The sequence below is a fragment of the Drosophila bipectinata genome, chromosome XL (assembly GCF_030179905.1).
Source record: "Drosophila bipectinata strain 14024-0381.07 chromosome XL, DbipHiC1v2, whole genome shotgun sequence".
Lineage (NCBI taxonomy): Eukaryota > Metazoa > Arthropoda > Insecta > Diptera > Drosophilidae > Drosophila > Drosophila bipectinata.
Genome location: NC_091734.1, coordinates 4,541,175 through 4,569,009, shown reverse-complemented (window position 1 = coordinate 4,569,009; position 27,835 = coordinate 4,541,175). Strand labels below are relative to the sequence as shown.

The following is a 27,835-nucleotide window of genomic DNA, read 5'->3' as shown; positions in this document are numbered from 1 at the left end:
AGGGAGCTGATAGATAGATAGATAACCTTGCCCGTAGCCATCAGCCTTTATTCGTTCCTCAATTGCTCTTCAGTTTAGAATGTTATACCATAATAGAATGGTATATATTCTAGATAATCCACAATTGATTCGTTGAAGCACTCAAATCTCAGAGACAATAAGAAATATGGCTGTCCTTGAGTACCGGGTATAATTATATTCGAGACACACGACCAAAACCATTTGGCCCGATTTGTATACATATATACCTACATATATATATATTTTTTTTTTGGGCACCTCCTTATCTGGTAACCCAATGGCTTTATGGGTGGGGAAATATTGTTTTGGTGGCGTCGTAATCAGGAGCGAAACTGCCAGGCGGATGGATTACGATGCCAATCGTAGAACGGTAGCTAACAACCATAATCAAGACCATATTTATGGTCTGTCCAACAATTTTATACGGCCCGAGGAATTCTTTTACGAGACCATAAAAGTGTGCAAAGGGTGTTTCAAACATCAAAATGTTTGAAATGATATTAAAAATGCATTTATATATTAATATTTTTTTTTTGTAATATTTTTGTAAATGGTTTTTATTAAATTTCTAAAATGTATTTTTTTGCAGTTCTGTCTGTCTGTCTGTAGTCTTTAGTCCTTTGTCTTTCTTGGTTTTTTTTTTAAATTTTTTGTTAACATTTACGAACTCATTACTGACTATAAATTCAAAGAGTTTTTTTTTCATTACTTGCTAAACACACACACACACGAAAAAAAAATTGTTAGTTACAACTAAATGTCTACAATTATGTTTTTATATATTAATAAAAAAAAAATTGGTATTGTTTATTAAATTCTTTCTAAAAAATTTGAACACTAATTATGCTTGATAATATAGTACAGTTTAAGTTGCATTGCCTTTAGGGTTTATTTTTTTTTGTGTTTAAATTTTTAATATTTACAGTTTTTTTAGTTATTTTTCTTAGAACTATGAAAAAAAAAGAAAAAAAAAATTAGGAATGGCTAGTTTTTTTTAAGATTTTTAAAAAGTATTATTAAATGTTTTGTGGATCTAGACAGGAACCGACTGAAGTAATTTATTGGAAGTATTGCTTCTGAACTCTGAACTCTATACTATGGTCTTTCCTGTCATTTTTTTTTAGTTTTTAATTTTTAAACCCCTGACTAAGTAAAACCTTTAGGTTGTTGGGGCCTTTCGTTTACTGGCTATTATTATTATAATTTTTTTTTGGGTTATATTTCCCCTCTAACTTATTTACAGGAATGTGTAGCTACCAACTAGTTGTGATTTAATTTTAAGTTTTATTTTTTTTGGCTTCATCTTCTGTGTTTTTTTCCTTTTTTTTAATTCAATTTAATTTTCAAGTGAAATTCCCTCCATTTATGTTTTTTTTCTTCAGTTATATTGCATTTAACCCATTTCTTGTATTAGTTTTGTTTTGTTGTTTTTTTTTAGTTATTCGAGTGGCTCCAGGCCCCTACTAACAATATTAGGGCCACCAGCGCGCCTGGGCGTGGGCGTGCTGGGCATGGGCGTGGGCCATTCCATGGGCATGGGCATGGAGGCCGGCGGCAGCAGCGGCGGCATGCTGGTACGCGGCCGCCCCATTCAACGCCACCAGGTGGTGGGCGGCGGCCGCATTCTGCATGGCGGTGGCCGTGGCGGAGGCGACACAGTCGGGTCCCAGCTTGGAGGTGGGATCGCCCAGACAGGGCTTACCGTTGCGCACCAGGACAGGCACCGCTACGCGGCGGGGCGAGGGCAGGGCCGACGGGTGGTGCGGATGGGTGGCATGGCCGTGCAGCAGGCCCGGATGGCCTTCGTAGCCCTTCTCGTTCTGGGCCCGCTTGGTCTTGTAGCGATGGTTCTGGAACCAGATCTTCACCTGGGTGGGCGTCAGGCGGATCAGACTGGCCAGGTGCTCCCGCTCCGGGGCGCTCAAGTAGCGCTGCTGGCGGAATCGTCGCTCCAGCTCGTAGGTCTGGGCCTTGGTAAACAGAACCCTGCGCTTTCGCTTCTTATTCGGCATCCCATCCCCGGATCCACCACCACCGCCCCCACTACCGTCCGGATCATCCACATCATCGATATCCTCCTCGATCCCATCCTCATTCAGACTATCATCATGGTTGCTACTTCCTCCTCCGTTTATCCCGTCGTGCTTCAGGCTATTGTTGTTATTATTTGTGGTATTGTTGTTGTTATTGTGCAGGACATGAGCAGCGGAAGGTCCTCCAGCGGACGGTGCTCCGCCGGGTGGGCCGTGCATCGAATTGAGGGCATCGCCCACGGACAAGGCATCGCTGTCCGCCGACCGGCTGTAGGACTTGTAGTCCCCGGAGAGGGCCGGCGAGGTCTGGCAATTGGAACCGATGTAGGTGTACGACACTTCCGAGGTCACTGGGGAGGTGCTGTCGGGGCTGGCGGGTTGTTGGTTGCCTGCAAGGATACAAAAAATAAAAAGGGTTTATTGATTAGAGAAGGTTTAAACTTTAAAGATAGAAAAACCTTAAAAATAAATCCATTTTCGCATTACCTTAGAAATTTCCCTTTATTTTTTAATACCTTTTAAATAGTATTTTTAATAAACGCCATTTTTTAACCCCAATTACCAAAACAAAACAAAATGGTAGCTCTGTTTTTTTATATCCTTTTCCTTTCCTTTTCTAGTAATATCCTTTTTTTTTGTATTTTTCCTCTCCATTCAAGGCAACCGAACCGATCAAGGACACAAAGGACATGGTGCCCGGGTGCTGGGTGGGAATTTGTCAGCAATTCAAATGCCTTTTTGTGTTTTATTTAATTTTTCTTTTCTATTTCTGGCCATAAATTAATGCACCGACACACCCCGTCTGTGGTACCTCCCTCCCTACCTCCGCAGGATCTATGAATGATCAGGCAAAAAAAAAAAAGGATCTATAGGAGGTGGAGGGGGGTATAGGACTGCAAATTGGATTAGGCGCGACATGAGGCTGTGGCCAAATGCCAGATGTATGTACATCATTGGTGTCAGGAGCAACCCTTGTTAAGGGGGTTACCCCCGTAAACACACACCCCTATAGCTGGACCACAGACATGGGTCTCTTGGCTAATAATGTCAATTAGATGGATTCCCTAAAGGATCCTATATTCTACCTGATCCGACACTTTGATTTTGTGACTGTTGACCTTGAATGGGTCGTCCTGCAGGCAGGATAACAAAAGCCAAACCTCAGAAAACACCCATCGAGACCATCCAGACCATCCCATCAATGGGCTCTAACGTTTCGCCCACTTTTGATGATGATTTATCATCAGGGCGTGGTAAGGATATCCAAGGACTAAACTAAACTAAAACTAAACTCAACTCTTCACCATGACAACCTCAACAAAATTAATAACTTAATATAATCACACAGCTGTGAAAATTCCCAAAAACCAAAAAAAAAGAACGCCAATTATAATTTGTTGGAATAATAAAAAAAAAAAAAAAGGATATCCATAAGGACGAGGCGGAAGTGCGTGCCATAAATTTCCAGGACGAGTCGAATGTTTGGCTCGCAACAACAACAAGGAGTCGATCGAAACGATTGACTATCCTTTTTTTTTTCATTTTTGTTTTGTTTTTTTTTTTTTTGCCAAACGGAAAGGACAACAACAGGACTAATCCTGAAGTGTGAAGCGCATACCGACTATTAGTCAAGATTATAGGAGAGAGGGGTGCACAACGACTGCCCCAACCCTCAAAAAAAAAAATAAAAAAAAAAAAAGAACACGAGGGTTGGGTGTGGGCCTGGTAGCACCTGAATCCTGCATATCCTGCTGCCCAAGGACTCGCGAGCGGCTATGCAAACACAGCTGCTCGACTCATCGCTCGACTGACCCAACGAGTGGCTGGCAATTATTATTTTTTTTTCAAAAAGGACTCTACAGGACTCTACAGGACTCTAGAACAAGAACTCACCATAGATCTCATTCTCCTTGATCCAGGCACTTCGTCCCGAGTGCTGCAACATGGTCTGGGCCATGTGATGGTACGAGGACATCTCGTCCTGGAAGCTACCGGCAAAGTTCTTGGGCAGATTCGGCAGATATTGGCCGGCGGCGACGGCTGCCGCAGCGGCGGCATTGTGGCTGGCCAGCAGATGGGCAGCGGCGGCGGTATGGGCATGACTGACATCGCCACCCGCACCACCACCCTGATGGTGGGGCAGGGGAAGAGGCGCCACCGCCTGCTGGTGGTGCGGATGCTGGCCCTGGCCCGGCTGCGGTTGCTGGTGGTGCTGATGGTGTTGCAGGTGGGCAGCATGATGCGGCTGCTGGTGGTGGTGCGGATGCTGCGGCGGGGCATGGTGTTCGGTGGTGTGATGCTCCACCGATCCGGAATGCTGCTCCTCTCCACCGCCCGCTCCTGTCCCCGTCGCCGAGGCGGCCGTAGTTCCACCGGCCGGTGTCGGCGACAAGGTTGATGGCGTGGCATGCCCCACATTACCGCCGGCCGTCTCACCAGCTATCGCCGCTGCCGCTGCGGCGGCTGCTGCCGCATGATGGTGGGGGTGGTGGTGGTGGTGGCTCAGATCGCTGCCATGATGGGCGGCAGCAGCGGCGGCCGCAGCGGCGTTCTTCAGCTCGGAGCCCTCCAGGTTGAGGATGTCCGATATGTGGAAGCCAGAGCGTTGCGACGACGGCACTTTGGCGTCAAAAAGGCTAAAAGGATAAAGGATAAAGGGGTTAGGTTTTCTTTTATTATTTTTACTGATTACTGATCTTAAAACTAGAAACTAAATCAAGAGACTGAAGCTATCAGAACTCTCTACTAGACAACTCTGATTAAAAGAGTTGCCATCAAACCTCCCATCTCTAGATGATTAATTGTGAATAGCAGACGATGACCCATGAATTTCTGGATTCAATTGTCCGGACTTCGGATAGTTGCTACATCCGGTGAACGATCTTATGAATGGCCGGAAGATGCAACAAAAGGATACCCAAAAAGGATACTGCTGCAAGGATCTTCCGAAAGCATGTTAGGATCTCTTCTAGGGCTACCTGCCGCGCTCTGACTTTCACAGATTTTTCAATAGATTTTCACAAGATTTTCGCACTTGCCCCTCAAAAGGATATCTGCCAAGGATCTGCCAGGATATGGTGAAAATCTCTCACCTTGAGGGATACGGAATTAACTTTGATTAAGTGTAGACAAATCGGTGGATTATTGACACCTAGTCCCCGCATTCTAAACACATCCATCAACAATTAAAAACGCAAATCGATCTGCTCGGTTGGGTTACCTGCCTCTGGTCGGGTCAGTTAGGGTCAGTGAGGGTCAGGTGCCTTGCGTACGGCAGGTCGAACAGGTCATGCCTGCCACATGTTGGCGCAAGTTGGAAGATTGTTTGCTTCCGGTTTTTCCACCTCGAGTTTTTCCCAATTCTCGTCTTGAGAAATTCCCACGCCAGGATATCAGACACACAGGACACACACAAGATCGGGGCATTCCCCGTCGTCCTGTGCGGAATTCCCTTTCTTCTGGGCCAGACAGTGTGACGCCAGAATAGGAATCGCCATAGATCGCCGTGTCCCGAGTCCTGTGCGAGTCTGCCTCTGTCTGCTGCACACATGTTTGCAGGATATTGGGGTTTCCCTCCGATTCCATATCGGCCAGTCGGGAATTTCTAAGCCAGGCCAGCCGCAGGACATCATAGAATTTCCCAATCGCCAAAACAACACACCCAGGACCTTGAGTACTTGCCGGTCTCTGAAACGGGGGAATTACGTTCCGCCATCCTGCCATCCCATCCTATATATTAGGATCGGGGATTTAACTAATTTGGCAAGTGGCCTCCCGTCGGGATTAGCCGGACAAGTCCATTAGTGGTTTATTTTTTTTTTGCGGCATTGGAACTTGAACTAATACAGAGCCCCGGGGCTGGCAGAGGTGTGATGATGTGATTTAGGAGAAGAGCTTAGCTGAGGGCCAGGAGTGGCTTTAAAAAGGATCACAAGGGGATCCTGGTTATGAGAGATGAGAAAGTTATGGGAGGGTTTTGGGTATTTTATATCAGAAGATATTAGGGTATGTTTATAGAGATATAAGATATTAAATATATAAGATATTTTATATAGAAAATATAGAGGAAGAGTTAAAGATTTAAATAGAAGAGTGTTTCTAGTTAGTTAGTTATAAGATCTAGTTATAAGACAATAAAAAAAAATAGGATTAGGATAGGAAATAGGATAACTGGAAGTGGAATCCTACCTATAAAGATCTTAGGACTAGTCCCAAATCCTAACTATACTTGAAGAAATAATATAGTGTGTTTTTTAGGAAACTTTAGATAGTTTAGTTTAGTTTAGAGATAAGGATAGATATACCTTCTAAAGGGGACTGTAAAGGGAACCTATTTCCTTCCTATATAGATCTATAATTTTGTATTTAAGATATGGAAACTATTTCAAATACAAAAGTATTTCAAGAAAATCATGATAATATTGTTGAAAACCTATATACAGTTCCTGAATATCCAGTTCCTATAGTTCCTATCCAGATCATCCAAAAGTTAACCATAGAAAAATATATAGAACCAGCTAATACTAAACCAAATAGATCATAAAGATATTACCTCAAAATATCAGTTCTTGACTTAATTCCCAAACCCTTTAAGCCCAATAATATTACCCAAAATAGCCTCCAAGTCCTATACCGACATCCAGTCTCCTATAAACCAAATCTTCTCATATTATAAACCCATATCCTATATATCCATATCCCCCACCCAACAACCCCCCACCACTTCCCTCCCCACAAAAAATCCTTTTAAAAAGTCTTACCCGGGCAGAGCATTTCTCAAGGCCGCCGGATAAAAGGCGGCTGGCAGCAGGGCATGGCTCCACGGCGGCAGCAATATGGGCGACCAGGGCAGGAAGGGAGCAGCCGCCGCCGCGGCCACTGCCGCCGACGATGGCACCATCAGGCTGCTCATGCTGTGGAGTCCGGGGAAGCCGCTAAAGGCGGCGGCTCCCGTCGGGATGCGCAGATGCTCGGGCGCCAGTCCCGAGGAGGGATTCGTATTTGTGGGCACGGTGGTGCTGGCGGTGCTGAAGATTTTGGCGGAACGGTCGCGATCTTCACGATCTCGTTCCCGTTCCCGCTCACGCTCACGCTCCTTCTCCCGATCCAGATTCCGATCCCTTTCTCGTTCCCTCTCGCGCTCCTTCTCGCGTTCCAGAGAAGGAGTGGAGGTGCGTAGGGGGCGTTTTGGTGTGGTGGGCGTGGCCGGGGAGGCAGGACTCACAGTGATGGCGCTTTGCGGCGAGGCGGGCAAGCTGCCGGCGCTGCCCAATCCACTGCTATTGTCTCGTTCCCGTTCCCGCTCCCGTTCCCGTTTGGTGGGTGTCCTTTCCAAGGATCCGGAACTGGTCATCTCGCTGCTGGGCGGCGGTGGCGTAGATCCGGAATTTGATTTTCGACGCTGCGGCTGCGGCACAGGCGGCGGCGTGGGCGGACTTTTCCGTTTTTCCGCCACTTTGAAGGATTTTTTTTTTCAAATTTGATTTTTTATTTTTAAGATTTAATTTTTTAAAGATTTTTTTTGTGATAAAACACGGTAAAAAAAAAACAATAATTATAATCACTTGATGTGTCACTTGGCTGAGAGTATCCTTTTTTAAAAAAAGCAGAGCTTTAGGAATGGTAGTCCAGTGTCATAGTTCAGGGGTCACTTAGTTGGATGATGGGTGTATTCCGTTTTTTTTTTTTGGGTTTTATTTCGGGTTTTATTTTGTATGTTGCACGGATCGGAGCGCACTCTAAACATTCCAAACTGAAGTGTCATCAACAACTAACGAGGCATCAAGAACTCGACACGAGTCCAGGTCCGCCAAGTCGGCCAACAGCAGAAAAGTACCAAAAACCACACACACACACACATATACATAGAGTAGTAGTCCCAAGTACTGCATCTGCATCCCTCTGCCATTGGTATATAAAACACAGATACACACACACATACAGAAGAGCTATACTAATACTAAGAGAGATACTGGAGAGACTCTCGGCTTTGTTGGGCGCGCTAAGTGGCTTCTCATGTCCTTTTCAACAAGGATACACGGCAACAATGTGAGTGGCCCATTCAACCACCAGCTAGAATCCACCACCATTCGCTCCAGAGCGAGATAGCCGCATGTCCTTGTTGTAAGTAGTAGCTCTCGCTCCCTCTCCAACAAAACCTCTCGCTCGCTCGCTCGCCCGCCCGGACGAGTGGCACTTGAGCGAGAGAGGGTATGGTATCCTCCTCTATATACATATATATAATTAAATGTTTGCACCATAAGTTTTCAATAAAAAAAATTATCTTTATTTTTCTTATGTCCAACTGGTTACAAATATTCTTTATTTGAAGAACACCAACCTACTACTTGTAGATCTTAAACTGAACTTCACTCCTAACTCTGACTTCTTTTACGATCAAACCTCGGTTTTGGAGCTTTCGAGCTTTACTTGAGTGTGTTTATTCTAATTGAGTGTGTTTTATTGTTTAGGCTGAGAACTTTCCCGATTGGACTTTGGATTCTTGCTTTTGAATTTGTTTTTGTCTTTGGTCCCGAAATTTGAGTTTTACGATTGGGTTTGGGGATCTGAATTATGGGAACGTGCTGAATGCATGTTTCCCTCGGTCTGTTTAGTCTGAGGATTTTTGTTTATAAGTACTTTTCCATCCTCAATTATGTTTAGGTCTGATTTGGGCTAGGATCATGTTCGGTGCATTTGCCTATTTGAATCTAAGTCTCAAGGGTAAGTTCTGACAAATACTTAATGTGTATGTGTGAGTGTGTGGGTGTGTGGACATTTACATAGTTTATGTATAATGCTATGGATATGTCACTCCCCCAACCTTTGAATTTGGCCTGTCCTCAGGTCGATAGATTTGGGTATAACATGAGATGCTCTCCTATGTTCATATTAGGTTGATCGTTTACAATTTCTGGAATCTTTGGTGTTTCTTCCTTTGGTTTTACATATTTTACAATTAGTTTCTTCGGTAAACTTTTGAACTTATAGAATAGATACAAAGATAAACTTATAATTGTAATTATAAAAGTAGTTGTTGTTATTATTTGGAATACATTATAATATTTTGTGTGTGTTTTTATAATTTCTTTTGTTTGGATATATGCTAGCGGTTCTAGTTTTGTTACATTATTACTGACATAAACTGTTTGGGTGTAATCTGCCATTGTATTTGAAAGGATAAATTCATTCAATTGAACCGAACAATTAAGGATTTTGATAAGGTTACTTCCGCTTATAGAAATTTCTTTATTAATGCAATTTTGATTTAAAAATGTTTTAGGGATGTTCCATGTCAATAAAATATTTGGTTCAATATAATCAATTTGAAAATTTTTATGAGTTTTAGTGTATTTACAACCTGTATTTTCTTGTTTAATTATTCCATTTATACATTCGTCAAATACAATCTTTCCTGTTTCTTTATCAAATACTTTTTCATCATGTAGGAAATACTTATTGATCGTGTTCTCTGTTAGTATGTTATTGTCTTCATCTGGGTAGGGAATAATTTCGAAAACAGGGGCTTTAAATATTTCGGTAGGAATGTGGGACATAATCAGAATTTCATTTGTATTAGTTTTGAGCCAAGTGGAAGTTTTGATTTTAAGCAATTTCTCGGAATTCACCTGTTTTAAATTATCATGTTTTAAAAGTTTGGGGTTAAAAATTCCAAGTCTAGTTAGTTGCATTCCTAACTCAATGTCTTCTATGTATTCTGTGAAGTGTTGTAGATTAAATATTAGGACGTTAGCCTGTTGCTCTTTCTCTTCCTCGTCTCTAAATTTGTTGATTAAATCTAATCCATTGTTTACGACATCAATAATCTTATTCAAATCATTACTTTGAATACTATTCTCAGTTAGTGTATCGATTTTCTGTTCTAACTCTTCTTTATCATCCTGATCCAATGTTCCAAATAAGTATTTGTAAGTTGTTCCTACAATGTTTAGCAACCCTCTTTTGCTACGTTTTGCGATTTTAATACCATTAATTTCTCGTTGAAGTTTTCCCACTAAATATTCTATCTGCAATGTTCCTTTGAATTCACATGCTTCTTCTACTAATTTCTCAAAGATTTGTTCTGTTTTCGTAATATTTATGCTTATAAAGTGATTCTCATAATTAGTTGGAATGTCTATCGTGCCTGTTTTAAACATTAAGTATCCATTTTGGGCTTTTATCGGATTTATTTCGATGTTTTGTCCATTCGTCATTTGAATTGAAGTAGTTAATATAATCATAAACATAATAATTTTATAGAGGTTGTTGAATCCATTAGGTTTCTTCTGTTTGTCTGGAATTGTTATATTTACTTTTATTAATTATTTTTTTCTTTTTAAATTTAGATTTATAATGAGTAATTTTCCTGCCTCTATTGGTTTCTTCAAAATGTTTCTCATCAACTTGTCTGATATTTCCTGTCTTTTTAAACGGGTTAGTTGTTTTTGATTTTACTAACGGAGATTGCTTATATTTGGTATCTATTTCATAATCATGTCTGTCTTTATTTAGTTGATTAATCTTATTGATTTTCTTATCCTGTGTATCATAATCGGGTGTTCCTGCATACATGAAAATATCGGCTGGTACTCTGTTTGTAGCATTATGTTTTGTTTTGTGATTATAAATGTAAAGTATTAACTCGAATTTAGTGTACCTATTTTCAATATTTGTCTCACTTCCAATGATTCGTAGTTTTTCATTAACTGTCTTATGGAATCTTTCTACGTCTGATATACCATTCTTACTTGTTGTTACCTGAATTTTTACTCCTTCCGAATCTAACCAGTTGTGTAAAGCTACACACATAAATGCTGAATCCTTATCTACTTTAATTTCTTGTGGTTTTCCCATTTCATTAAATACTTTCATTATTGCTCTTTTCGCTTCTAGCCAATCTTTACTTGTTATTTCTACTAATGAAGCAAATTTTGAATACACGTCAATACAAGATAAAAACTGTTGATTACCTACTATATAAAAATCCATTACGTATTTTTCACGGATGTTTTGTATTTCTGGGGTGGTTTCGAAAGAAAGTTTTGTGTTTCTATGTTCTGTTTTAGATATGTTACAAATTTCGCACTCGTTAATAATGTTCTGGATTAAGTTTTGATGGTCAGGGAAATAGTATTTTTCTTTGAACCAATTAATTGTTTTTTCTATTCCTGGATGTAATAGTTCTTTATGTCTTCCCAATATTTTCTCCTTGAATTCTGCGTATGTCAAGATATCTTCTAATTTAGTTGTGCATCTTACTAATTTTGTTAAATGATTAGAATTGATTATTTCTACGAAAACTTTCTGGAATGTTGGGAAATCTGAGTCATTGTGCATGTAAATAGCGCTTTTCTTTGTACATAAATATTCTTTAATTATTTCTTTTGCCAGGTCTTCAGTCATTTCTTTATAAGTTATTTTGATTTTGATTTTATGAAAATAATGCTGTACGTTCGTTTGGTCTTCATTTCCTTTTATTAATTCGATTTGTCTAGGGAAATAATTGAATGGTCGTTCCGTTATTGGTATGTAATTTTGGTTGTCTTCCTGTGCACTATGTACGGTTGCGCCTACACTTTCGGCTACTTCTCCTAACATATTTTCTTCTATTTTGGTTCGGGATAAAGCGTCCGCTACATAATTTTCTTTTCCGGGTAAATATTTAATTTCGTAATCAAATTCATTTAATTTTATTTTCCATCTCTGTAACTTCATGTTTGGTTCTTTGATATTATTCAGCCAAACAAGAGGTTTATGATCACTGAGTATTTCAAAACGTCTTCCGAATAAGTAAGATCTGAAATATTTCGTTGCCCAAACGATCGCTAACAATTCTTTTTCTATCGTGGCATAATTGATTTCATGTTCGTTTAAAGTTCTGCTTGCATAACATACGGGTTTATGGTTTTGTGATAACACTGCACCGATTGCTATATTACTTGCATCAGTTGTTAAAGAAAATGTTTTACTGAAATCAGGATAAATAAGTATTGGATCTGAAGTAATAAGTACTTTTAATTTTTCGAATGCTTCTATGTAATTTTTACACTTTATATCAATTACTGCTCCTTTTTTTAATTTAACTGTCATTGGTTTTACAATATTAGCGAAATTAGGAATGAATTTGCGATAGAAGCCGCATAGTCCTAAAAATGATTTTATTTGTTTTGGGGTCTTAGGTATTGGAAAGTTAGTTATAGCATTGGTTTTATTAGGATTAGGTTTGATACCACTTGTAGTTACGATATGACCTAAAAATTCTGTTTCCTTTTTCATGAATTCACATTTATCCAATTGTAATTTCAAATTGGCATTCCTTAATTTTCCAAAAACTTTCTTAAGAGACAAAATATGTTCTTCCAATGAAGTGGAGAAAATAATGATGTCATCCAGGTATACTAAACAATCTTTATAGATTAAATCTTCTAAGAGATTGTTCATACATCTTTGGAAAGTTGCAGGGGCGTTTTTAAGACCAAATGGCATACGGGTATATTCATAATGCCCATGTTTAGTTGAAAATGCAGTTTTTGCTATGGAATTTTCATCCATTTGAATTTGGTGGAAGCCTTTGGCTAAATCGAGTGTTGTAAAATATTGGCATTTTCCTAATTTGTCTAGAATTTCATCCATTCTAGGGATCGGAAATTTATCGTTTATTGTGATTTCATTTAAACTCCTATAATCTATTACTAATCTGAATTTTTTCTTTCCTGAAGCATCGCTTTTCTTTGGGACTATCCAGATTGGTGAACAATAAGGAGATTTCGACTTTCGAATTATTCCTTGTTTAATCATCTCAGTAATTTGTGTATTAACTTCTTCGTCAAAAGCTTGCGCATATTTGTATGGCTTTTTATATATCGGGTCTTCGTGTTTTGTTTGTATTGAATGTTTTATTGTACTAGTAAAAGTCAAATTTTCACCTTCCTTGTACTGAATATCTTTGAATTCAAACAAAACCCTTTTTAAATCTTTCTTTTCCTCTTCATTTAAATGTTCGAGACGAAATTCGTTGCATTCTCTAAGTTCGTTGTTTATGGAAAAATTAAATGAGTCATCTTCTGATAGAGGTGGATTAAGGCAATCTTGTGCGGTCTCATCCTTTTCCTCTTTCTTTTCGATTGACTTTGGGCTAAGGCATTTTGGTGCGGTCTTGCCCTTTTTAATTTCTTGTTCGGATGATTTTGAGCTAAGGCATTTTAGTGCGGTCTTGCCCTCTTTATCATCTTCACCATATTCAATGAAAAGTTTTTTGTCTCCTAACGTAATTGATTCATCTTCATAATCTATCTTAGCTTTACTTTCTTTCAAAAAATCTCTGCCTATAAGTATGTCATAATTCTCTGAGAATTTGTGTAAGAAAAATTTTTGTTTTACTGGGCAAATTTTACTGGGATTTAATGTAATGCTTTTAAGTAAGTTAATTGGTCCATTTATTGTATAGACTTTCTGATTTTCGTTAGTTTCTGCAAAATTTCCTGAGTTTTCTCTCATGATGTTAATGGAAGATCCTGTATCGATCATTGCTTTGAGAGTTTTACCTTTGACTACTACTCTGATATAAGGATACTGTTTTCGTTTTCCGAGGCTATTTGCTGAAAATTTACGTCCATTCTACTTTGGGCGCTTTCACTTTCTCTCTGTCTCTTAACAGGTGCATTTGGAGAATTATTAGAAGTTGATGCCTGATAATTCATGGGGTTCTGAGCTCTACCTTGATTTAAATTCCTTCTGAGTTCATGATAGTTGCCTTGGTTTTGGTTTCTGGCAGGTGAATTCGGAATATTTGTTGGATTGCTTGATCCTGGATTATAATTCAAATAATTATTTGAGTTATGTCGGGGATAATGATTTGAATTATTTCTCGAGTAATTTTGATTCTGTCTTGAATTACCCAAATTCCTACGTTGATCATAATACCTGGTTTTATAATTATCGTATGGATCTGAATCCCAATGGCCTAGAGTCATGGCTGCCTCTTTTAAGTTAGTAATAGTTGTAATATCTCTTTTCGATAGTGAATTATACAATCTGTCCGGAAGTTTCTTTTCAATGCAATCCCTGATTGTTTTGTTCAATGAACTTGTATAAATTGTTTTATCTGTCTGATCCATTTCTAAATCTAACTTATTTAAAACTACGGATGACCTGATTTTAAGTTCGTTTATGAACTTACTGATGCTCCCTGGGTAAGGTGTTTGATGTACGTGGCGGATGACATCTTCGTATGGCCTATGGTCCTTGAATGCTTTAATCAGGGCCAGTTTCGTCTGCATCCATGTTGTGGTTTTTTCTTCTGCGATGACTGCTTGTGCTGAGTCAATAATGGTCCTCTCGATGGCCCCGTAGATGATATGGTTTTGCCTCACATCCTGTGTTGGGTATAACTGCAACAGATACTCGACCCGTGTAATGAATCGGCTGAGCTCTATTGGGTTGCCGTCGAAATAAGGCAGTTCCTTGATTTGTCCAATCAATTGATTGAGATGGATCTCGGATAACTGTGGTGTCGCCATTTTTATCGCTTTTGAAGTTTTTGTATTGCAATATTGTCGCACGAAAATTCGTGGAGTTATTGACCGAATTGGATTTTTAATTAATTGTCTTTATATACAGTCGCACTGCACATAAATTCTTTTGCGGATTTCTTTTAGTCACTTTCGCTGATCAGGATAAACTAGTCGTATAGTATTATCCTTCTTTGTTGATCAGTACCGATAACTTGGTGTAAGGACCTTTTTAGAAATCCTACCGACTGCGCCAATTAAATGTTTGCACCATAAGTTTTCAATAAAAAAAATTATCTTTATTTTTCTTATGTCCAACTGGTTACAAATATTCTTTATTTGAAGAACACCAACCTACTACTTGTAGATCTTAAACTGAACTTCACTCCTAACTCTGACTTCTTTTACGATCAAACCTCGGTTTTGGAGCTTTCGAGCTTTACTTGAGTGTGTTTATTCTAATTGAGTGTGTTTTATTGTTTAGGCTGAGAACTTTCCCGATTGGACTTTGGATTCTTGCTTTTGAATTTGTTTTTGTCTTTGGTCCCGAAATTTGAGTTTTACGATTGGGTTTGGGGATCTGAATTATGGGAACGTGCTGAATGCATGTTTCCCTCGGTCTGTTTAGTCTGAGGATTTTTGTTTATAAGTACTTTTCCATCCTCAATTATGTTTAGGTCTGATTTGGGCTAGGATCATGTTCGGTGCATTTGCCTATTTGAATCTAAGTCTCAAGGGTAAGTTCTGACAAATACTTAATGTGTATGTGTGAGTGTGTGGGTGTGTGGACATTTACATAGTTTATGTATAATGCTATGGATATGTCACTATATATATGTATGATGTCTTGAGAATCCGGGATACTCCTTGGGACACCTACTCCCAAGGAGTATTCTGAGATTTCTTTTGGGCTTCTCTTCCCGAACATACTCTTACTCCCTCTTACCGGCGCATTCATCTCACTCCCACCTCTGCACTTGATGCTGTCAACAATCGCCGCGTCATTATATTGTATTTATCATTATCATCGCCCGACAACTGAGCCGACCTACTCTGTGTGTCTGCGGCTCTGTGTCCAGGGGTCAGGACATGTGTTTATGGCCGGGAACTGGATGTCATAACCCTCAATGGAGATATCATCAGATCGGGCATTACTTTCATACATATCCGAGATGGCAATTAGAAAGATAATGGTGTGTGGGAGGACCTTTAAAGTTCGGTTTTCTTCAAGTAGTATTAGCAGTTTTGGGCTTTAGATATACTATACTTAAGGTATAGAGTTCTTGAATTATCCATATATATCCTTTTTCTTCAAGTATTAGCTTTAAGTAGTATAAGCTATGTCCGTGTGTCCGTATTTTCTTTAGATTTTCATTATGAGTTCCACTATAGAAGTTCTACTATATGTACTATATTCCAAAGATATTTTAGGGGTAGTACTCAGTTCCACTCTGGGGATACTATATTCTAGATCTAGATATACATATCATCGTAATAAACCATGTCCGTTAGCCATGATCTTCTTTAGATTTTCGTTCCAAGTGTCACTCTAGGGATACTATATATTGGAGATACTCTAGTGGTAGTACTCAGTTCCACCCTAGGGATACTATGTTTTAGACATATCATCGTAGTAAACCATGTCCTTTGTCCGTATGTCCGTGTGTCCGTCTGTCCGCTTGATTTTTTATAGATTTTTCATCTTCTTAGTTCCACTCTAGAGATACTATATTTTAGGGATACTCTATGGATACTCCACTAGATACTAGTTCCACTTTAGGGATACAAAATTCAAGACTTGAAAAGTAAACCATGTCCGTTGTCCGTTTGCTTTTTTTTTTTTATAGATTTTCATTATAATAGTTCCTAAGATACTAAATATTCTAGAGATACTATTGGGATACTTAGTTGTATTCCAGGAATACCTTATTTAAAACATAGCAAAGTAAGCCATGTCCGTTGTCCGCGTGTCCGTTAACTTTTTTATAAAATTGCATAGTTCATGGTTTCCCCCTAGACATACCATATTAAAGGGATAGTACTCTAGTTCTAGGGTACTCTAAGCATACTTAGTTCCAGGATTTTACGATACCATAGTAGGAAAACATAGGAAACATAGGAAGTAAGCGATATGCCCTTGTCCGTGTGTCCATCTGTCCGCTTGATAGCTTTCTATAGCTTTTTCTTCTTTGTTCCAGTCTATAGATACTACACACCACATTCCTAAAGTTTATTTTCTATAATATATTCCAAACTCTAGTTTCAAAGCAAGCATTTTTACTTCTTTTTAGAAAATATTAACTAATAATGCTAGTAATATCCTTAAACCTTCATAATACCTTTATAAAAACCTCCCTAGTCTTAAAGTAAACCCTCCCAAAACCATATCCTTGTCAAAACCCTGTCAACATTAAAGCCGTCCATGTCGATTGCGTGTCCATGGTTATTGGATATATCATATATATATATTTTTGTTTATTCCCATATTCATATTCATATTCACATTTTATGAGTATCCTTATATGGGTATTGGTATGGGTGGGTATGAGCTCCCCTCCTTGGGAAGGTCCTGCTCCTTGCGTGTAACGGAACTGTTATAGAGCACTTGGAGCGCCTAAAGTAGAGCCCTTCTATATACAAGGATTTGAGCTTCAGGACTCGCTTCGTGCAATTTGATTTTCGATTTCATAAGCTAACCCATGATTAGCTCAGATCCTTCACATGCCAATACATGGATGCCACCCACACCCCCCACTCTCCTAAGGACACACCCAGAAAGGAGGCCCAAGTGAAATATAGGAAAGTACATAATCAACACGAACATTAAACTAACTTGGAGAGGGGGGGATACTTTTTTGTGATCCTGAAAGGGCGTTACTGCCATTGGCATTTACATAGAATATTGTACAAGGATGTATACATTATGTATATATATACACACGGCCCAGTGTGTGGAGTGTCCTTTTGAGGGCATATCCTTTTCGCGCCAGAGTGGGCACTCCATAGTCGCTCATGACGTTCACACCATCACCACCATACCACTCGGAGAATGAAAATGTAAATGGACCTTTCTGGGATCTGGTATCTGATATCTGGTATCGGGGGGTGGGGAAATTCTGGGCAGGTGGGTTTAACCCCTCTGTACTCTGCTGCCGTCGGCGTCGCTGCCAAAAGGGGGCGCGTCATTGCCGACCAACCAATGGCAGTCGTGCGGGAAAGAGAGAGGATCATACTCGCGCATGTTTGGGATATTTTTTTGTTTTCCCAACAAGGACTTTCGGAAAAATTTCCCTTTTTTTGTGCGCACGCCCATTTTTCATTGGTTTTTGTAATTGTAACTGTAAATGTGTATTATTGTATCTTTGTATATCTCTCTCTGTGTGTGTGTGTTTGTATCTTCCATTGTTATGGGCTTAATGATGATGTTGCATTTAATAACAATGTAAAATATTATTGTTGTTGTTGTTGTTGTTGTAGCTTAGCTTCCGCAGGAAGTTTAAGTAGCAGCCACAACAACATGTATCTCATGGATTGTATCTGCGTTGGCATTCAAATTACAAACAAATTCAATTCGATTCTTCTACAAAAAAAAAACTAGTTTGTTTTTATTGTCTTCTCTTGCTCTTGCTTTTATTTGTATATTTATTTATTTATTTTTCAGATACTTTTTTGTTTTTTTTCGTTCAGATACCAGAGTGTGCAGCTCTTCAAACTACTTTAACGGCTTGTTGTTGTTGTTGTTGTTTTGTTACTATTTTTTCGGGCTCTAAGTAGAGCTCTCGTCCTTAATGTCCTTCGACCTTATCTCCCTATTTGTGTGAGTGAGTGTGTGTGTGTTTTTTTGAGACTCTGCATTCTTTGAGTTTATTTTTATTTATGTTTTTTTTGTTGAGAGAATTAGTTTTCAATCTTGTTATTTGCATATCAATAACAATGAGGGATTAGTTAGGAAGAAGAGGGGTTTAAATTAAAGGGTTTATCAAAAATTGTAGGGTTTTTTGGGATCTTAGAGGCAATAAGTATAGGATAAGGTTTGAGATATGGTTCTTAGAGAAGAATTCCTTAATCTTAGAGAAGAAATTTTAAACAAGATCCTTTAATTTGCTAAGTTCTATTTCAAGAACATCAATAATATTGATAGTTATTGGAGGGTAATGGCAACTATTATGAAGCTTCCTATAGTAAATACTAAAGATTCTATAGTGTAATCTCAAGGATCTGTACTGAATTCTATACAGCAGGTTCTATAGAGTGAATTCTATATAGAAATTCTATATAGAGTTCTATAGCAGGTTCTATAGTGAATTCTAAAAATTCAATAGTAAATTCTACAGATTGTGTAGTGAATTCTACAGGTTCTATAAGGAGTTCTACATACTTTATAGATCTTTAAAATAAGAGACTATTTACTAAAACAAAATTAACTAAATAATTAAAGACTTCAGACTTAATTTAAGACCATTAAAATCCTTAAAAAACCTCCATAGAATATTTACAGACTGTGGAGATCCTTTAGTTGAAAGGTTTTCACAGTTTTTTAAACAAAATAATCTTGGAAAATAAAGAAACTTTTATAGAGCATTATAGTGCTTTCTAAAGATTCTAAAAATCTTCAAAAAAAAGTCGACTTTTTTAAGAAGGTCACCTTTAAAAGAAAGTAACAATTTCATATAAAATAAAGTATTACTTTCAAGACCTTAAATCTCTATACGAAACTTCCAAAAAATATTTACCAACTATGAAACTATCCTTTAGTTTAGCTCTAGTTTTTTTTTTTTTTACCAAGAATATCATTGAAAGTCGGTGAAATTTTAGACAAAATTATAGTAATTTCTACAGATTCTAAAAATACTTCAAAAAAAAGCTGAGTATTTCTTCTAAAAACAATGACTTTTAAGACTTTTAAAACCTTTTAAAATCACTATTTAAAACCAATCCTGAAACCAATCCTAAAACCTAACCTAAACCCACTTCCAAATCTTAAACAAAACACCCCCTGCCACCCCCTCCTACAAAATGCAACCACAAATTGCCTAAAGTTAGAGAATAGCTATTCGAAAGGACTTCAAATGTCCTGTTGCCATTGAGGACTCTCCAGGGGCAGGATCGGCAGCTGTCAGTTGGGCCAAGCAGTTTGGAGTGTGACAATGTGATTGGGCCAAAAGGCAGACTGTGTTCACATCCATATCCGTATCTGTATCCGACGGATAGACGGAATTAACCACGCCAGTTGAATACCATTTAGAAGAGAACCCCCATCCCTACCACGACCATTCCATTCCATTCCACATACGAATGCAATAAAATATGTTGAATGTCACAAATTGTTCTTGTTAATCGCACAGTAACCGCGCGACAATCCTCATGGCTTTTCAAAAATAAAGGAATTCCTCCTGGCAGGCAACATGAGGCAGGAGGCACAAGGCAGGAGGCTAGTAGAGGGGTGTCCTTTTTTGATTTCATGGCGTTATAACAACCCCAATTAAACGCCTCGTTTGCCACACATCCTGCCATCCTTATGCTAGCCGTAAAAAATCACAAATGCATCATCACACGGCAGGACCTCTATTTCAAATTCGATTTCGGGTGTGTTTTTTTTTTTTTTTTGGCAAAAGGTGTTTGCTTAACTCGGGACTCAGAGATACAATTAAGCGGCGGCCATGTTGCAGCAGCCTCAAGCAGCGTGCCACACAAACACACACACACATGGCACATACTCTTGTCGAATTCATTCACACAGATACAAACACACACACATACACATTTATTATCCATTCAATGCTCGTTTAGATGCAGCCCCTCTCTCTTCACGCTCATCCCATTGTCATCCATTTTAATTTACCTTCCGGTTCTGCCCTTTATTCCCACTCCCTTTTTGACCCTCTCACTCTCGGGTATATCTTTTTGGGTCCAAGTCCAAGTCGAATAACCCATACCCCCTACCATGGGCTAGGCTGTATAGAGGACATACTCTTTATAGAGTCTCCTTACAGGGCACTGAGGAAAAGTGGGAGGTACTTTTAAAAGGTGAGGAATATTAACTAAGATAGGTAACTTTTTTTATGGGAGTTGTGTTCTTTATAGAGGATCCTATATCTTATTAAAGAATTTGGAGTATTTTTAGAGTTTTAATAGACTAAGATAGATCCTATATCTCATAAAAGAATCTCTAATAGAGTTATATTCTCTATAGTTATAGCTATAGTAATCCATTCTTTTGGAATATACTCTAAAAAGATACTATATTATACGATACTATTATATAAGTTAGATCACTTTTTAGGAGAATTATGTTCTTTATAGAAGATCCTATATCTCATTGAAGAATCTTCAATATGTGTAGAGTTTTCATTTCTTTGGGAAAAAGACTGTAACAGCAGAAATATTAGGAGAAAAATAGGCTAAGATAAGTCCTATATCTCATCAAGGAATATCTAATATTTATATGGATTTCCTCTCTGGATTATATGGATTTTAGAATATACCCTAAAAGGATACTACACTATGAGAAAAATAGTCAAAAGTTGACGCACTTTTTAAGGAGAATTACCTATGTCCTTGATAGAACAACTAAATAGCTTTAAAATTATTTTAATGAATTTTTAATACAAATTTATTGGTTTATTTTAGAAAAGCCTCTTAAAAACGTAGAAATTAAGGCATTTGTAATGATTTTTTAGGACTAGTGTTTATTATAATACCTTAAGCATCTTTTGATATTAAAAATCTTTAATATTTGTAGACTTTTCTAAGAAAAGTTTTCTTCTCTTTAGAAAAAGACTATAATAGACTATTATATTATAATAAAAGTGATCATTATTAGGTCACTTTCTTATGAGAATTATGTCCGTTATAGAACACACTACATCTCTTTCTTAGAATCTTAAATATTTGTAGATTTTTTCTGAACTTAAACCAAGTTTCTCAACAAAACCTACTCTATCAAAAATAAAATTATGATTTAATCTCCTAATATTATATTATTATTTACCAAAAACCCCCATTTCTCTCAGTGTTTTTATTGAATCTTTGGCTCGCTTGTGTTTTCAATTGATGGCCATGACAATTTTGGGTCTTTGATTCGATGCGCGGAAGTGATTTTCCAACAAAATACAAAAAAGAAAAGGTGAAAAACCCGGCGGAAATGCCTTGTTCACTTATTATACAATATACATCATATATACTATAGCCCTCTATTCTTTGATCAGTTGCCCTCTGGTCAGTTGTTTTCTGGCGTGATCTTGTAGATACATTATTGATTTTCAGCAAATTTTATTTGTTCTGTTCGCAAGGATGATGTAAGAGAGCTACAAAGAGGCGTGGCCGTAACCGAAAAAGGATCTTAAAGATTGACAAACACAGCTGGTATTCCATTCCCTGGGTTTTTGGGGTGACACGAGATCGAAGAAGGACGAGATCGGGAAGAAGATTTGCATTTAAAAGTCAATGCCTTCGGTGGCAAAAAGCAATCCATCAGTGGCTTAAGTCAGATTAGAGTATTATTAATTAAAAGGAAAGTGATCAGATTGGGAAACTGAAGAGGATCGAAAATTTATATCTTTAGGGTATAAGGGTCTTAAGTAGGGGGTTTCTGCTTAATAAAATATATACTTTCGAGGTTTTCAAGTCTTGATTTAAGTTTAAAATTGTTTGTTTTAGTTAGGCCTTTTTTAAAGATTTTTAAGGAGTTTTTATAATTTTTTAGACTTTATCCTTTTCTTGACTCTCTCCCCTCTAGTTAATTAAACAAAATTAATTATTTTTGAGCTTAATTTAATTATAAAACCCAGATTAATTACTTCCTACTTTCGTACCTCCCTTTTTTCCAGCCCCCTCCCCCCCTCAATTTTCCAGTACTTCCTCCCCGATTTCTGAGTCTCTTCAGAGAAGAGGTTGGACCATTCACGGCCTCATTCAAAATGAAAATAAAAATCATTTCAAAAGGATGAAAGAACCAGCTAGCATCCCGCCATTCTATCTGTGTATCTGTATCTCAGTATAGGTATTTGTATCTGTATCTCTTTTGGGCAGCTGGGCAGAGGAATCTGTATGAGTAGCGCCCATAACTTGACAAATGGGTTTTCCGACTTCTTCTTCTATTTTTTTCCGGGTCTTTCCTGCTCGGTTTTCTACATCATGTCCCACTGGGTTTTTCTTTTTTTGAAACTTCCTCTCTGGTCTCGGGGCTCACTTCCTCACTTCCTCCTTCACAGCTGGACACCAGCACCGAGACACCGAGAGATACATTTGCAATTTATACCAAATGCCAGGACAATTTTCAGCATCAATTGGCAATATTTTTTTGTGAATGAATGACCGGCCCAGCATGGGTAATGGGCTTTGTTCGGTTGGCATTGTTTTCTTTCCTAATTTCATTCCATTTGATGATTTTCCGAAACATATATACACCTTACCATTGCCCAGTTGTGGGTATCTAGATTTATCTATATATTTTAGATATAAATTCTAGGGGGTTTTGCTGCCCTCCTTTTTTATATTTATTTCCCTCTTGTCCGTGACACTTCAGGCAATCACATGCTTCAATTATAGGCCCATCAAAAAAATATATTCCAAATATTCAGAACCCCTTTGAAAGAAAAAGGGCTGAGGAGCTGTCTTGGATGTAAATTTTATTGTATTATTTTCACATTCGCATCCGCGGGCATCCCCTTGGAAGGTATATATATATATATATATCCCTGCATGCAATGCATTTTTTTTATATTATTTTTAATTTTTTTTTCAAGAAAACAAAACTGGCTGACAAACTGGCATTAAATGTCACAAAGTCACGCGTCTCGCCAACAAAAAACTACAACTGCAACAGAAATTCTGAAAAATGTATCAATTTCTGGCCATCCTTTTTTTTTTGACATGGCACTCCCCCCTTACTTTCTAGGGGGGGCCCATCCTTTAATAGTTGGCAAGTGCCCGTCGCTTTGACAGCACCGTTTAAGCCAAAAAAAAAAAAAAAAAATGGGAGAAATGGCAGAAAGGTGAAAAACTTTCCTTTTATTTGGCGGGTGACAGTTTCCTGAACAGGAACATGAAATCTATTCCGCCAGAGTTGTTAAGTAGACAAGGGAATTTATTAAATTAAAATAAGGGTTAAAGAAAAAACATTTTAAGGTTTTTTGATATATTTAATATAGTTAATATTTAGATCTAATTTTCTTTAATTAATTTTAGTTTATTTTCTTTTTTTTTTTAAATCTCTTTTAAGTCTTGACAACCCTGTTTCTTTCAGTCAGGACTTGACATTAATATTTGAGGGACACAAATCGAAAAAAAGCTAAAGAAACATAAACACAAATTATCGCAAAGTGAGGGTCGCAAATTGAACGCATTTGAAGGAATCTCCAAAAAATAAACGACTTGACAAATGCCCTATAAAAATTAAAAAAAAAAAAATAAGAGCCAAGGAAACTTTATAAGAAAGATTTCTAATAAAAAACTATATATAATTTATTAATTTTTATTAAAAAAGGGTAATGGCTAATTCGGTTAAGTTGAACCTTAATTCTTACTAACATTTTTTTTCCTGCGGGTTTGTTGTTTTTTTTTTTGGGCTTTTGTTTACTTCCTGGCTCATCGACTTCAGAGACATGTGCACACATTCCCAGGCTGTTTTTTTTTTTTTGGTAACATCTTTTAGTTTTTTTTTTTTATACATAAATATTTATATATATAAAGAATTTGGAGTACGTTCAACTTGAGTGACTGCGTTCCTTTAGCATTGAAATGAAATTATTTTTTCGAACTTCATATTTCAGGGCCGGGCTCTCTGAGGAGACAAGTGTAGCGTGTCCTTCAAGTCCTTACCACTTCGGGTATTCCCCGAGACCTGCCTGCTGCTGCCATATGGGCAGAGGGAGTGAAGTAAAGGATCGATCCATCAATGAATGAACTACCATACCATATATATATATATATATATAGAAAGAGAAAATCTAACCAAGAACATGACATAAAGCGCAAATAAAATGGAATTGGTTTTATTTGGCAAACAGTATTATCCTGGATAATCCGAGGGTTCGATGCAACGATTATGGGCAAACCCAATTAAATGAGTAGGAGCTACAAGCAGCCTTCTCTTTCTCACTACCTTTCACTGCCTTTCACCTTTCTCTCAGTTCCTCAGTTTCCCAGTTCGCATGTGTGATTTTCCAAACGATTTCACTAAACATGTGTTTTGGTTTTTCAGAAAAATCCCATCGTCGTCGTGGTGGACGAAAATAATACGCACATTGTTGCTTCTGACACCTTTTTTTTTTCGTTGTCGGTCTCGGCTTATGGCCAGGACTCGCCAGGACTGCCGTCGCTGCAGTCAGTCCAGGACGAACGAATCCATCACACACTCACAATGCCGTAACATTGGCTTAGAAGTGTGCGAAAATCAGGGGTCTTATCTCCTTTATATATATTTCCCATTTCGATCCGGTTCGGTAGCCGCCAAATAGAATTTTCATTATATTATGCCATTTAATGTTAATCCTGCACCTTCCTTCGGCTTTAAGGGGATATATGTATATTCGTACCGATATTTTCTTAGACCGGTTTCTATGTTTTCTTAGCTGATTTTAAATCAAATTGTTTTTAATTGCCTCATCGATTTCTAGGAAATATTTTGACACATCATTCCACACAAAAATATACACACTTAGAGGTTGCAGGTGGCTTGTGGGTTTTGTAAGGGACACCTGCCTTATAGGGTTTATACTATAGAGATATGGTACTATAGGGAACTATATAAGTTTATTAATATATATAGTCTTTAGATTTTAATAAAGTTTATAAAAAGGTTATAAGACCATTTTGTAGATCAACAAAGTCAGGATCTATTGAGATAAATCGTTTAAGATATAAACTCTATTTTCAAATATATATAATATGATATATATTCCAACCTTATAGGGTATATACTATAGAGAACTATACAAGTTCTTAAATATATATTTTTTTAGGACCTTAATAAAGTTTATAATGAGATTATAATACCATTTCTCTTGAGATATATCATATGAGATATAAACTCTATTTCCTAACTTGACTAATACTTTGGAAATATATATTACTATATAAGGTATATATTCCCTATAAGATACTTGCCTTTTAAGGTATATATATAGAGATACTATAGAGAACTATGCAAGTTCTTGAATAAATATAGTTTTAAGACCTTAATAAAGTTTATAGAGAGGTTATAAGACCATTTTATAGATCAACAAAGTCAGGATCTCTTGAGATATATCATATAAGATATTAACTCTATTTCCTAACTTGAATAATATTTTGAAATATCTATCTCATCTCTTCAGATATATCATATAAGGCATAAGGTATATGTATATATAGGTACTCTAGAGAACTATACAAGTAAATACATATATATAGTCTTAAGACTTTAATAATCTTTATAACGAGGTTATAACACAATTTTGAAGATAAAAGAAGCATAGATATCGTCATATAAGACATAATATCTATATCCAAACTTGACTAATATATTTTTTTATATATAACCGCTTTATAGAGACCCTTTTTACCCAACTTTTGATATTCTATATCTGCCAACTCATGCCACCATTGACTTCTGATGATTGTGAATGAAAGATTGGCAGCTTAAGGCCCCCCCAAAAATATCGCTCTTTGATCTATTGCCCGATAAGAGCTTTAATGAATGAATGTTACTTGCTTTTATTGAGTGATCTGGTTGGGTGGTGGAAAATTTAATACTTTTCGAATCTCTAAAAAAAAACTTCCATTAATTGTTACGTCTAACAAAATCCAATGACGTAGATAGACGTCATAAACTCTCGATATAGAAAGCTGTTTCCTCTTCAGGAATTCTGCAAGATTATACTTCGGATCAAGATAGGTTTTTTTTATTATTGGGTTAGTTGGTAGTATACCCCCCTTTATGGTAGAGTTTTCCTCGGCATTGCCGTCGGTTCTTAAATCTATGATATTAATTTTGGTGGCTTACTTACTCGTAGACATGCTTGTTGTACTCGTAATCCGGCTGCATGCAATAATCCTGTTGGCTGTACACGTTGTTCGTGTAATAGCTGCAATCCTCGAAGTAACCGCAATTCGGATTATAATTGCTCATAATTATTCCGGTTCTAAAGGGGGCGGGGAGGAGGCTCTCGCGTGCGGAAAATCGGGCAAAAAAAAAAAAAACAGAACAGAACAGAAAAGAAAATTCGCGGGTTCGCGGGTTTCACATTTAATGAATTTTCTTTGATTATTATTATTTTTTTTTTGTATTTAATGAACTTGATTTGTTTGTTGAAGGAATTATTTGCACACCAATTGGTTTTTAATGCGCGATCACTTTATAATTTGTATGAACAGCAATTAGTATCCGACGGAATTATTTATTTATTTTTTTTTTGTAACTATATATTTTTGCACTGACTACATTTTCCAAAGTTTAAGATTTTAATGGAAAATATTTAAAAGAAATGTGGATCGTTTGGTTGGATCTCGGTGGTAGTGGCAAGCGTAGCGCGCGCTTTTTGACTGCCGCTGTTCGATTTCAATAAGCCATAAAAACGTCCAAATGGGGGCTAAAAGCCATCTGTCCCTCCGTCCGTCCGGCCCGGAGAGCGAGTGCGCACTATCTACCTGGCTGGCCCCAAAAAGCCCTCTCACTCACTCACTAACTCCAACACCCCACCGCCACCATACACATATTGGCAATCGTCGGCGTCGATCGTTGTCTCGGTTATTTGAGCTTTTTTTTTTTTTTTTAACTGCTTTAACTTTAAATTAGTTGGTATATCTTAGTAACCAACTAATATTATTAATTCTTTAATGATCCGACTGCAAGTCTGTACAACAATCACTTATTAACGTCAAATAGGTATTAAACAAAGCAGAGCAGCCCCAAAGTCGAAAAAGTCAGTCAGTCAGCCTGGCCGGACCGGATCGGACCGGGGCAACCGAGTTAAACAAATATCAATAAGTGTACACAAGAATATCGATAAAGTCATACAACATATTGGTGTAAGTCCCATCCCGACTCGTTCAGGGAGTTTCTATGTTGTTGTTGCTTTTCCATGCAGTTATCGCCCCGAGCCATGAATATATGTATGTATGTATATATATACACACTGATTCGGGGAGATATAGGAGACCATACTGAGATACTATGCTCGCAACGCCCCAAATCGGGCTTTTCGCTTATGGGTATTTGTTTTGAGGCACAGTGGGGCAGATGGATCTAAAAGGTAGGACTCTTAGGAGGCTCCTGTATGTATGTCG

General features: G+C 37.7%; 1 protein-coding gene across 2 annotated transcripts; it reads right to left on the bottom strand.

Moving 5' to 3' along the window:
• Positions 1 to 955: 955 nt before the first annotated feature.
• vnd (ventral nervous system defective) lies at positions 956 to 27,464 on the bottom strand. Of its 2 annotated transcripts, none has more exons than XM_043209682.2 (3): positions 6,815 to 7,570; positions 3,948 to 4,690; positions 956 to 2,443 (listed from the first exon to the last, which is right to left on the bottom strand). In XM_043209682.2, exons 1-3 carry the CDS (start codon positions 7,405 to 7,407, stop codon positions 1,494 to 1,496), a joined length of 2,286 nt encoding a protein of 761 aa, XP_043065617.1. In that variant the 5' UTR covers positions 7,408 to 7,570; the 3' UTR covers positions 956 to 1,493. The 2 variants fall into 2 exon arrangements, with proteins under 2 accessions (XP_043065617.1, XP_043065618.1); XM_043209683.2 differs by lacking the exon at positions 6,815 to 7,570 and adding an exon at positions 26,557 to 27,464 and having other exon boundaries at positions 957 to 2,443.
• Positions 27,465 to 27,835: the final 371 nt, after the last annotated feature.